Consider the following 12677-nt stretch of genomic DNA (forward strand, 5'->3'; position numbering starts at 1 on the left):
GGCGGGGCAGGGGCACTGCAGGAGGAAGCGTTCCCCCCAGAGGGAGTCCAGTGTGATTCTGGAGAAGCGAGGGGGCAGGGCACTGCTGACCTAACCTCTCACTGAGCAGGGTCCCTGCCGCCCACCCTGAGCCCTGCCCTACAATGGCACCTGCACATGATGTCTCTGAGCCTCTCGAGGTTGGGGGGTGTGAAGTACCAGTAGTTGCGGTCACATCGCTGCACATCCTTGTCTATGCGGTGCAGATTTAAGGCCACGGTGTCCAATAGTTCTATCTGAAAGAGTGGAAGGCCCTCAGGGTAAGCTGGGGCCTGAGGTGATGCCCACAGGAAAGCAGGAAACGCAGGGAGCCAAGGACTCAGAGAATAGAGTCCTCTGGGACGCTGAGAGAGGGGCTCCAGGCCCTCCAAGACCGGCACCCCACCTTCCACCCGCCAGCCTGCCCCCAAGCCTTGGGATGGCAGGAGGGCTCTGGGCCAGCTGAGAACAGTGCCTGGGAATGGCCACCTACAGTGTAGGCAGCAGCGCACACAGCCGCAAGCTCCTCTCCTGCCTCCAGCGCGCTGGCCCGAGAGGCCTTCTCCTGGCTGGGATCTTGGGGCTCGGAGAAAGCGTGGACTGCAGGTTCCGGCCTGTCGGAGCCTTCCTCCCCACCGCAGTCCTCCTCGAAGCCCACACTCGGCCCCTCATCTATGCTCGACTGGATGCCTGAGGCCACGGAATAATTGCGAGAGGAAGGCAGTCCTGAGTCTGGAGAGTCAAACTCCACTGACTGCTGCTGCTCCACCACGGCCGTGCCCAGGGGCCCTGCTCCCGGTGCCTCCTCGGGCTCTGGTCTGCAATCCTCAGTGCCTGGGGGCTTCGGGGGCTCCAGGTCATCCACAGAGATAAACACCTGGTGGGGAGAACAGATGGTGGGGCTCATACCTGCATCCCAGCCCCTTCACTCAGCTCAGTGTCTCCTTCCCGGGGTCAGAATAAGTGAGAGGGATGGAGAATTCTCTTCACACCTCCTACTCCACCCCACGGCCTCCAGCACTGCCTCCCCTGGGCACCAAGCCTCCCCTTCTGACCCAGCTGGCCAGGTGGAGAAATGAGGTTCCAGGCCAACATGAAGACTTCAGCCCTATCCAGTCCCTTCCTCTGCTTCTTCCTGGGGCATGAGAAAAGGGGAACACCCCAGGCTTCCTGTGGCTGCTGCAGGGAAGAAGGGAGACTGGCGGCCTGGACACGCAATGGTACTTGATGGCAGTGTGAGCGGTGTCATCCTACAAACACCTGAAGTCACGAGGCTGCCTCAGGTCAGGAGCACTTCCTCCGTGTGCTGGGGTGTGTGTGTGTGGGGGGGGGGGGGGCTGGGGAGGGAGGCAGCCTGGAGGTGTTAGGAAAACCAACGAGGCAGGGAACTTTTCTAGCAAGGACCTGATCAGTTATACTGGCCTCAGACAAGCTGAGGAGAGGTCAGAAGTGAAAGGAAACGTATTGTGCTTTCACTTCTGGGAAACAGGCCTCACCATGGACCAGCACAGGGAAAAGAAGAGAGACATAGCCAGACTGGCTTTTACTTTTTTTTCTGTTTGGACTATGTAGGGAAAGGGAGGCTAAAAGGACTTTTCACTTTGGGTGAGAAGCATGAGGTGTCGTTGGGTTAGTATCAGGTAAGGCCATGAGGCCGAGGCAATCGCAGCCCAGAGCAGGGCCCACGAGGCCGTTGCTGTCTGTGAGCTGAGCAGCTGGGCACTGGTACCGACTCGGGATCTTATGAAGCCCAAAGCCAGAGAGAAAGAACAGGCTCCCGAACAGGGGATTAAGAACAGAGTACATGGAAAGGAGAGTGTGCCTTGGTGTTATATCTGTTTCAGTCTTGCTCCAGCTCGAGTTTTCTGTTAATATTAGGAAAGATTTAGTAAAGTAGCTAGAATATACATTATCTAAAGCAGCAATTTTAAAGAAAAAAATATGTTAGTAAAACAGTGTCCTTGAGCCTGAGACTTCTCATCACTTCTGTCGGGCCCGAAGCCAGTTTGTTCAGGCTTGTTCACCTAAAGTGGGGGTGACGCCACGAGAGCTAGGCAGGCTCTGAACTGCCTTTGGTGGTCAGTTCTGTGAGATGGAGACGCACTCCACAGAGGCGGGAGATCGTGCCAGTGGACACCAACAGCACCGCTCTACGGGCTCCCCTGGCCTCTAGCAACAGCTCTCAGGGAAGCCGCTACAACCAAAGGGCAGCAGGGCTGAAAGGGGACTGAGGCTCAGCGATGGGAAGACGTCACTCATCTTGTCAGTAGTGGCCCTGGGACTAGACCCCAGGGCTGCCTATTCTTAGCCTTGAGGCCTCACTAGGAGCAGGGAGTGCTCCCCTAATCCCCATAAATCCATCTTTCCCTCCTAGTCCATTAAAACCGATCACAATGCACTATCTCACTTTATTCCTGCAACACCCAGAGAAAGAAAGAGACAGAGACACATCAAGCCACTCTCTGAGGGCTCCACTGCAGTGAGTACTAGAGGTTGGGCTGCTGCTCAGGACTCCTGCGTGTGAAACGCTGGTGGCTCTCGCCCCACCCCCCTCTTCCGCCCGCTCCCAGGTCCGGCTCCCAGGTCCGGCTCACGTCATTGCTAATGGTGGAGTCTCGGTGGATGAGGCGCTGCACGTGGCTGTCGATGCTGCTGCCCGAGGAGAACTTGGTGAGTGTGGCTGGGTGCGCCTCCCGCTCCCGCTGCCTCACCACCACCTCGCAGGCCTTCCACTCCGCCAACACCCGCTGGTACCTCGCTGCCACCACTGCGTCCACCTGGAATCGGACACACCATGACCATGGGGGAGGGGTGCACCAAGCCCTCCTCTGCAGGAGCTGGGACAGCTGAAGACTAGGGCTGGGGCCCAGCAGTGAGGACAGTGGGGTGTCTCTGTGAACCCTCCCCTGCCACGTTTCTTTCCACTGAGCTTGTATGGGTCCCGTGGCCCGACTCCCCGTCCCCCTACCCCACGGGAAAGACTCCCCTTACCTGCTCCATCTCCTTCTTGCTCGTGCCAAACTTGTAGTGGCCAAGCAGAAAGGGCCAGACGTCCTTGCGGATCTCGTGCTCCACGCCTCCGTAGTAAACCTGCCGCAGCAGCTCCAGCTCCTTGTAGTTCTGAGGGACCCAGGGAGTAGAGACTGTGCAGTCCCCGCAGTCACCCTCTGGGTGACCCACCCCAGGGAGAGCTGGGCTGGGAACTGACTCGGTCACCGCTGAAGCCCACGGAGACCCTGCGTTGGGCAGCCACATCCCCCTGCCCCACATTAGAGCTGGCTGGGACCTACTTCAACCCCCTCCTTCCAGGGAAGAAACGAAGCCCGGAGAGGTGCAGAGATTTGCCGAGGCTGTGGGGTAATGGGGAAGCAGAACGGACTCCCCGCCAGTGCCCTTCCCAGGGAAACCCACAGCCCCAGCTGTCTGAGATTCCGCCATGACCCGGCCACTCCAAGGCCATCAGTCTTGGCCTGTCAGCCCGACCATGACTGTGATTCACCTGAATGCCCAGTTGTCCTGTGACAGCTGTGCCCAGAGCAGACACTCTGCACCCACCACTGCCCGCCCCAGCCCCTGACCCGGCCCTGGCCCTGGCCCTGGCCCACAGCGTGCACCTTTTCATCCTTCTGATACTTGCTCCACACGTCCTTGGTGAGGCCCCCTGAGGCCCCTGGGGGGCGGGCGGGCGGGATGATGTTGTGATGCACCAGCGCTGACAGGTGGGTCCGAACCGTGGACAGGTGGCGGCAGTATGCCAGCCCTGGGGGTGGAGGGGTGAGCCAGGAGGCCGTGACCAGGATGCCTCCCCCTGACCCTGCCTCCCATGGCCCCACCTCACCCCACACTCACAGCCGTAGAAGGCCCGGGACACGATCTGCCTCTTCATGCTCTCACACAGTAGCCTGAGGGGCAACCTGTGGAATCAACCTGGCTCAGAGGGCTGTGGCTCTTGCTTTGGGAGGAGGGTGAGAAGTGAGGACACTGAGGGGAGCAGGTACGGCACTCGGGGTGGTGCAGGGAGCAGGACCCATAGCCCGGCGGCATGTCAGTGGGCTCCCTGTTGCTGCCAGCCACCCTGGTCAGAGCTGCTGAGGGTCCAGCCTGGCCTCCAACCCCCCAGGGAAGCTTGGGCAACTAACTTCACCTCATGTTAATGAATTTTGGTTTCCTCAAGTGAAAAATGGAGAGAACCATCTCTGAGTCATCAGGAGTGGCAGGTAAAAAGAAATAACAGGTCCGATCAAGCAACCGGCAAGAGCATCAAGTGCTGGCACGCAAGATACCATTCCCATGCCATTCCCAGAACATGGCCGGTGCCCAGATGTCTGCTGCGTGTCCCCAGACACACAGCCTGATGACGGGATCTGTGTCCACACCGGGAAGGGGAGCTCACAAGTATTGAGCACCTATGTGTCAGGCACAGCTCTGGGTACTCACATGGTTATATACCTCATTTAGTCCTCACAAGAACCTTAGGAAGCAGGTGGTATGACCCCCATTTTACAGATTAGGAAACTGAGGCTCAGAAACATAGAGACTCAGTAACTTGCCAAAGTCACATGGATAGCAGAAATTAAATTCAAACCCAGGTCTGACCAACTTGAGGCCACCCTGTCAGGCAAGTGACACAGCCCCTGAGGACAGACTGGCACACACACATGGATGGACACACTCACACGGAAGTGTCTCCCTGCCCACTCACCGGTCGGGGACACAGCTGCAGAGGTTGGGAGTTGCATATGGGGAGCTACTGGAGGAGCAGGAGAAGCAGGAGGAGCCCTGGCTACACATGGGATCTAGGTGCCAGGCTGGCAGGCTGGGCCCAAAGCCCTGCATCTCGATCATGTCACCAGCATCTGAGGACAGGAAGGGGGCCATGGTCAGGGCCTGGCAGGCCTCCCCCCACAGCCACCCTGCAGCATGCCCACCTCTGTGCCCAGAGCTGCAGCATGAGATCACCCATCGGTGGGGAACCACAGGGGTAGTGTCTGCCTGGTCCAGAACCCAGAGATGGCGATGGTGCAGAGGGAGGGTGCCTGACACGTCCCAGCCTCCGCCTAACCTTTCTGTACGTGATACAATACTTGGACTGAGTTGTGCATCACTGTGTCTGTTCTCTCCATCTTGCTATTAGTGATGGAAAACGCTTTTCTAGAGTCTGCCAGGGAAAGAAAGAGAAGGAACAACAAAAGCCTGAGCTCCCTAAAATGCTACCAGCTGGCATGGCCTCCAATGATTCAGCCTGGTCCTCTTAGACAGACTCTGAGAGGCACAGGTAGGTGCCTGGACCTGGAACTGCGAACTTTGAGCAGAGTCTCCACTGATCAGAGACCTGGAGGACCCCTGAGGGTTCTAGACCTGGTAGCCAGTGCCTGAGGGTCAGGGCTCTCTGCGCAGGCCAGGCACCCCTGCTGCCCGCTGCTGTGGGTCCTTCCTGAGTTCTCCATCCTTGCCTAACCTGATGCACTCAGTGTGGTGGCCTCCTACAAACACACAGGTGAGCTGACAGGAAGGGCCAAAGTCCCAGGGCTGCCAGATCACCACAGGGATGAGAGTTCCACCAGCCAGAAGAATGTCCCCGGTGCGGCCTCAGAAGACAGCTCCTTGGACACATCTACACCAAAGGTAGATGGAGCCTTTCAGCCTGCCCAGCTGATTGGAACCAGAACTCAAGATCATTGAGAGCTTCTAGGGCCCAAGTGGGGCAAGGCACTGCTCAGGGGGGCTCAGCAGGTCCAGTGAGCCACAAAGATGAAGTAAAGTGAGGGCAGGGAGTGAAAGGACTAGGAGACGACACTAGGAGGGAGGAGGGGACAGAGAAGAGTGAAGAACAGGGAAAGACAGCGGTGTGTGTGATGGATTCTTTCAAGCAGTATTTCTTCCTGGGCCCTGGCCTGCTGAGTCTGGAGCAGACAAAGGCCTGGCTTCTGTGGGAGCCAGACTCCAGCTCTGGGGGTGCCTTGGTGGGAGGGGGTGAGCTGAGCCCTCCAGTCCCTTCTGGGGCTGCCCCATGTTTGCCGGGAATCTCTTCCCAGATCTGTGGTGGGATTTTTGTAGATCTGGCCCTTCAGCTCCACCAGGAGGCAAATTAAGGGAACATACTTGGTGTGGAGGGGCTGCGGCTCTGGGAGTGAGCAGTTGCAGGCTGTGCCGAAGACTCTGGGAAGAAGAGGGGGGGCGGACAGATGCAGGTGGGGTGGGGCAGGAGCCCAGCTCATGCCCCTACAGCAGGCAGGAGAGAGGCCAGTCTTGAGGAGTTGGGGTGGGAGCAGGCCCAGCCATGCAGGCAGCAGGCAGCAGGCGGGCAGGCAGTGAGGGGCAACAGGTGCAGAGGGCAGAGGGTGGGCACACAGGGAAATGAGCTCATGCCCAGAAAGCAGGGCTCAGCCATGGCAAGTCTCCTGGGTCAATGCTCTTCACCTTAATTCTCCAGGAAGGAGCTGAACCAGCCAGCATTGAATATGCGTCTCTGAATTAACCCAGTGCAGACAGCTGGAGCTCTGGAGTGACTGGGCAAGGGGCAGCAGGCTGGGCGGGGGCGCTGCTGGGTCAGCTTTGACTCTGACTCTCTCCTCTGAGCTTGAGGGAAGTCTGAAGCAAAACAATCAAGGTGGTTGAACCCCACAGCCCCTAAGACTCCGAGTGAAAGGTGCCTGGCCTGGAGCAGAATTAGAGTGAACAGCATCTCTGCTCTGGGGAGGCAGCAGGAGAAGGGGGGAGGGGAAGGAGAGGAGAGTCTGGACACCCGCCACTTGATTCACATGCACAAGTCAAGCATGTTGCAGGCCTGAAAAGCAACGGCTAGCAGGATGGACTCAACAGTGTTGTCATTATGGAATGGAGTGGAAGGGGGCTCTCACACCATCTCCCCTACCATCTGCTGATTCTGCTCTCATGCCTCCTCCCCTTTCCCAAGGCTTAGAGTCCCAGGGGCTGCATATTGGCACACTGGGTAGGCTGGCCCTAGTTCCCCAAGAGAATGCCCACATAAGCCCTGAGGCCTCTGCACCCTGTGGGCCTGAAGGTTTCTCTGACCCTGGAGGCCTCAGCATGAAGACTAGTCAGGAATGAGCTTCCTATCACCAAGTCTTCTAAGACAGGGGCTTGGCTGGGACCACCCCCTCCCACCCCCTGCCAGTTCCTGGGGGTAAGAAGGGTCAGCCCGGGCTCTCCTGACTCACCCTTCCCACACTGTTTAAAGTCAGTCAGCCTATAATAAGCATCAGCCCCAAGCCCAGGCTTGTAAGGAACCAGATGGCAGGCCATGTGCAGGCAATAAACATCACAAGTGCGGTTCCCCTGCGTTCCCACCCAGGCTGGCCTGCAGGTCCCACTGGAATGGCTGGGAGGGAAGATAGACATGAAGGCAGGCATGTGGTGAGTAAAGGGCAGCTGGCAGGGTGTGCTGAGGGTGTGCTAGGCCACGGACTTGGTTGCCCACGGATGGGGAGACTTATTGGCACGGCGATGGGGAAGTTCCCCTAAATTCCAAGAGAGCTGGCCCTTCATAACCAATATCCCTTGAGCACCCTGGCTTAGCCCGCACAGGTGTCCTGGCTGATGATCACACTCCAAAAGGAGAGTGGGGTTCCCTCTCCACCAGCCTAGCTCTGTGCTAAGATGGGCAATGGACAGGTGGCTGTGAGCACTGTGCTGTGTCCTTTACAATGAAGGGACCTCTGCAGCTGTGCACTCTGAAGTCCGTGAGGGTGGAACACACCTGACTTAGATTCTAGATTTCATACTAAAGCACCAGGCGGTGCCTGCTGGAACACCCAGGCCTGCTGGGTAAACAGAGCCCTGGGTCTCCCTCCAGGATGGCCCCACCTCCTGCCCAGGAGGGGCCTGGTACTTCTGTCCTATGTCTGTTGAGTTAGGAGTCAGAGGCACAGGCCCCAGAGGCCAGTCTGCCCAGCCAGCAGGAGAGAAAGAGAGACTCTGTCTTGGGTTTGTCCAGGAGTGGGAACAGGGCTCAGACAGCCATTCAGAGTTTCCAAGGGACAACCAGATCATCAGGCCTTCTCACTGCGGGATCTCTTCCCTCTCCTTACAGAGCCCAGAGCCAACTGCATTTTGCTTGGTCCCCTCTTCTTGCAGCACATCCTCCTTCTACCCTCCCAGGTCTGCCTCCTGATGGAAGGGAAACCACCCAGGGTGCAGGTCCCATAATGCCAACACTGCAGTTCGAGCCCCTGCGGTGGGTGGCCGGTGGGCCCAGGGGGTGGGGCAGAGGGAAGGGGGAGGTCGGGGAGAAAGGGAGGGATAAAAACCTTTCATCGGATTGGGAGCTGTGAGGTTCCGCGAGCAGATCATTGAGAGCATCGCGTGTAGTTTATCCTCCTCTTCCTCATCATCGTCCACCGAGGCCGCGCGGCTGGCCGCTAGGTGGTGGTAGTTAATAGTGACTGCTCAAAGAGAACAGCGAGAGAGCAAAGCATAAGGACCCTGGTCCTGGGGCAGGAGGGACCGGATCCGTCCTCCTGGGGAGCAGAATGGAGTCCGGGTCACCCTGAGCCTGCAGGGATGGAAGAGAGGGGACCTGAGAGTCCTTTGATTTACTGGGGAGAGTATGGAAGAAAGTGGGGGAACGGCAGCAGCTACAGAGCTCCACTTTTTGAAGAAGGCCCTCTCTAGGAAGAACAGAGAAGAGAGAACTGATGGGGGAGCCAGGGTAGTGAAAGACGGGGACCAGTTGGGACAGACCAGCAGCTCAGGAGCTCCGGGCCCTGGCTCAGGCTGGGCGTGACTATCGGCAGATGGATCCTGATCACCCTTCAGCTTGTGTCATAGTCAGGCTGGGCCAAATCGGAAGATTACCCCAAATCTCCCCCTTCAGACTATAAATCCAAACTTCTCCTCCAAGGATTTCCCAGAGCTGCTTTCGAGGAGCCTGAGTCACCCGCTGGGTTTCAGCTCCTTGGCACCTGGCTTGCCCTCCAGGGAAATGAAGTGACCAGAAATGGGAAATGCCAAGGCTTAAGAGAGGAAGTGCAGCCTGAACAACCTAAGCCGAGCAATAGGCTGAGATTAAATGCCAGGTTTGCAAATGTGTCTCCTAGTCAGGCACATGGGAGGGAGGGGAGGGGATCCCCACATCTTTGCCCTTCAAGCCTTTTGGGACTCCTTGTGCTGCGGCTATGTGTTTACAGTCTGGGTAATCTGTCTGTTAATGCAGAGACAACTTGTTGACAACTTATTGGCACAAGTTAGGAAATGTAGGAAGCAGGTGGTCTGGCAAATGCTCCGGGCTGGCAAATTCCCTGACCTTCTTCCCAAGATCAGTGAGTCTGGCCCGGAGAAACCTGTGGGGAGCAGAGCACTCTGACCAGAAAGGGAACTCTGGGCTTGGTGGACACCTTTTAGGATCCAGATGTGTATGTCCAGGTGGGATAGGACCCACAAGTGCCAAGCCACTTTCAGCTCCAGCCCCCCCAGCTGCAAGCCTCACCCTCTTCAGATGCACCCCCTATTCCAGTTGCGGCTCCTCTCATCAGCAGCTGGTGTGAGGAGGGCTCTGGCTCTGGTGGAGTCAGTGAACAATGTGCACCATCCAAAAAGAAGCGCTGATCCCGCCCCCAGGCCACCGTGTGGAGGTCAGGCAGGGGCCGGGGTGAAAGGGAGAGTCCTCCACCCTCTGTATCTAGTATCGCCACATTCCTCCCCTGGGGCAGGGTGTGAATGGATGACTAAGAGAATATTGTGTAGAGACCCCTGGATCAGTTGAGCCAAGAGTCTTGGGGTGACAAGGGAAGGGAAAGACAGCAGGTAGAAGAGAAGCAAATTCTCAGGGGGATGATCTGCAGAGAAAGGTCCAATGGGCGGCTAAGTACTGAACCCGGCCTGGTCAGTGGACCTTGCCTGCTGCCCCTCCTGGGTGATGCTGTTCTCCCCCACCCCCGAAGCGTCTTTCTCTCTCCACAGAGGAAGTATGGGACACTCACTGTGCTCGTGCCTGTGACCAGGGTAAATGATCCGGAACACGTAGTCTGTGGCCCAGCCTGTGCCCATCTCGTCCACCTCTACGGACCGCGTGCTGCCACGTTTCCGTAGCTTGGGGAACACCTTCCCCTGGGGAACAAGGGGTGGGTAGTTAGCCTGTCCAGGGCAGAGTCCATCCCAGGGTCCCACCCAAGGCTGCTCCTAGGAACTCTGTGTGGGGAAAGGAAGGGAGGGGGGCAGAGAACCCACCTCACACACCCCTTCACCCAGAGCCTCCCAAGCCCTGCGTACCTTCCCCTGCTGGGTCCAGAGTGGGGGCTCCAGCTGTCCCCGAGGCAGAAGCCCATTCTCCAGGCAGGACAGAAAGGAGAGTAGGTGTCCCCCCTGCGGGAAGTGCAGCGGTGGCTTCTGGATGCCATCCTGGCTCACCAGGACCAGTGTGCCACCGTTCTCTGGGGGAGGAGGGAGCGAAGATGGATGAGCGAAACTGGGCCTCCAAGACCTCCCAGCCACCGCTGCAGCACAGCTGGCCAGGCCTCCAGACTGGGTAGGAGGACAGTAGGGCTGGAGTGTGGGGATGACCGAAAGAGGACAGACATTCAACAGGCCATGCACAGTGTGTGACTGGAGAAGGCAGTCTCTTCCCCCACCCCTGTGCCCAGGACAAGGGAGGCTCACTTTGCTGGTGGCAGTGGATGCAGACAATCTGACTGAAGGGCACAAGCAGGGCATAGTCCCAGTAAACGCTGGAAAGGAACCAAATCAGTGTCACTGTGTTGCAAGACCAGCCCGCCTGCCTTCCTCATTTCCTGGCCCCAACACCCGTGAAACCACCCTGCAGACACGATGACCATAGCCGAGAAGTGACCTCAGCCAGCCATGTCCCTCTGGGCTCCGTGCTGCCCTCATGGCACAGAGCCTGGCAGCCTCGGATGCCTCGAGCTTGGCTCAGGCAAACCTCTTAATGTCCAGGACTGGCTGGATCTTAGAGAGCTTGGGAATATCTCCAGACAGCCTCTCTCTGCAATTCTTGGCATCGGGTAAGGTGTGAGCCTGCCTCTTGGAGCAGGCTGGGCCTCTCCATCCCCCTGCCTGGTGGCAAGCTCTCACTCCCTTCCGTGGCTCTCTGCCCACCTCCCTTCCTTTCCCCACACAGAGTTCCCCAAAGCCCCCACCTCTTTTCCAGCTCGGAGTCCCCCAGAGTCCCATTCATGAGCTGGTTGGGAGTCCACTTCAGAGTTAGGCTCTCTGCAGACTGGTGCAGGGAGAGGTAGCCGGGGACGGCCTCCATGTCCTCCTTCTGGGGGAGGAGACACACCAGGAGAGAGAGACGATGAGGGGCTGAGAGGCTCCCAGGAATGGCCAATGGAAAACGAGCTCCAGGTGGGAGTGGGGGAGGCCCAGCTAGTCCAACCCAGGGTCCAGGAATGGGGCCGGGCAGAAGCAGGGGAGACACGAGCCACACACAGATGTAGGCATAAACTCTTCCTGGTTGGCCTGGTGCCACTGGCTCTGCCCTGTCAGCTTCCTGGATGCCAGGTATGTCCTGGGCCAGCCATACCCAAGCTGCCTGCTGGCTGCCATTCCCATCCCCGGATGCTCTGGTTCTCAGCCAGAACAGATGCCGTTTCTGGTTCCCGCCCATTCAAGACTGGGCATGAATCAGTGAATTGGGGGGGGGGGGGTTCTCTCTAGTCAAGCCCCTTAAGAAAGGGATGGATGTGGCTGGAAGGTTCCCTTCCTGGGGCCCTCGGAAGAGGATGAGGACGAGCACTAAGCTTTCCTACCGGCTGCACCAGCACGTTGTTCTTGCCATAGAGCAGCCGCGTCCTGGAGTTCTGGTGCAGGGATTCCACATACTCTCGGGCGCAGGCAGCGAGCCTGTCCTCCGATGAGCTGCCGCTCGAGTGCCGCTTCCGGATCTGCACAAAGTCCCCGCTCAGCCCCAGCCCTGGGAAATCAGCCTTGGAGGGAGGACCCTAGGTTTCCAGGCAGATCCTCTCTAGCTGACCCCAGGGGTCCTCCTGCCCCTGGTTTGCTCTCAGCCACCCTCTGCTCTCTAGCCGCGAACCAGTGGTGTGCTCCTGGCATTAAGTGCCAGTGTGGGGAAAAGGCTCTTCTGGATGGCCACTACCTTGGGGCATCTCCAAGGCCCAGCCTGTATCTTCAAGGAGCACGGTGACCAGCTGCCCCTCCCTCAGGCCCCTGGGCATAACCTGGATGAGCACAAGGAGTAGGGAAGGGATGCCTACTCCTAGGGCTGGGCGCTTCGCAGGGGAGTCCTGGCGATTAGGGGGACCGCGGATACGGTGCCTCTGGACCAGCTCATCAGCAGAAGGGTCGGTCCAGTAGTGATCGGCTGTCTTGAGCTTGGTATACTCCAAAGCACAGGGTCCCACTGTGGAGACAGGGACAGCCAGCTCGGATGGTGGCCCCTCAGCACCTGACCCTCAGCTCCCACTGGCCCAGTGTAGGCCGCTCTGCTCTCAGGCTCACCTAGAAGAGAGGCCAAGATGGGGCCAAACACGGGGTCTGCCAGTAATGCCTCCTTCTCGTAGTACTTGCTGCCAGCGGGAGAGACAGACAGGGGGACTGCTGGGGCTCCCGGATTCATTCCAGGGCAGTCAAGCTCACCAAGTAGGGACGTTCCCACAGAGACCAAATGCATGTCAGTCACCAAGAAGAAGTAAACCCATAAGAACTGAACTTTGGGGGGTGGG

The 12677-nt window shown here is 58.3% G+C and overlaps 1 protein-coding gene across 3 annotated transcripts in view; it reads right to left on the reverse strand.

Moving 5' to 3' along the window:
• Nucleotides 1–12677, reverse strand: part of SGSM2 (small G protein signaling modulator 2) — a 43116-nt gene that overhangs the window by 11351 nt on the left and 19088 nt on the right. For 2 of the 3 annotated variants that reach the window (XM_028155069.2, XM_008147898.2), the window contains exons 5-18: nt 12454–12521; nt 12210–12355; nt 11745–11879; nt 11133–11257; nt 10636–10703; nt 10249–10409; nt 9960–10086; nt 4721–4874; nt 3868–3932; nt 3633–3778; nt 3010–3138; nt 2613–2795; nt 512–895; nt 151–275 (exon numbers count right to left, since the gene is read on the reverse strand). In XM_028155069.2, coding sequence (XP_028010870.2) covers nt 151–275; nt 512–895; nt 2613–2795; nt 3010–3138; nt 3633–3778; nt 3868–3932; nt 4721–4874; nt 9960–10086; nt 10249–10409; nt 10636–10703; nt 11133–11257; nt 11745–11879; nt 12210–12355; nt 12454–12521 — 2016 coding nt within the window. Of the gene's footprint in view, nt 1–150; nt 276–511; nt 896–2612; nt 2796–3009; nt 3139–3632; nt 3779–3867; nt 3933–4720; nt 4875–8288; nt 8424–9959; nt 10087–10248; nt 10410–10635; nt 10704–11132; nt 11258–11744; nt 11880–12209; nt 12356–12453; nt 12522–12677 lie in introns of all 3 variants that reach the window. The other variant, XM_008147897.3, reaches the window with a different exon arrangement.

This window comes from Eptesicus fuscus, chromosome 20 (genome assembly GCF_027574615.1).
Source record: "Eptesicus fuscus isolate TK198812 chromosome 20, DD_ASM_mEF_20220401, whole genome shotgun sequence".
Classification (NCBI taxonomy): Eukaryota; Metazoa; Chordata; class Mammalia; order Chiroptera; family Vespertilionidae; genus Eptesicus; species Eptesicus fuscus.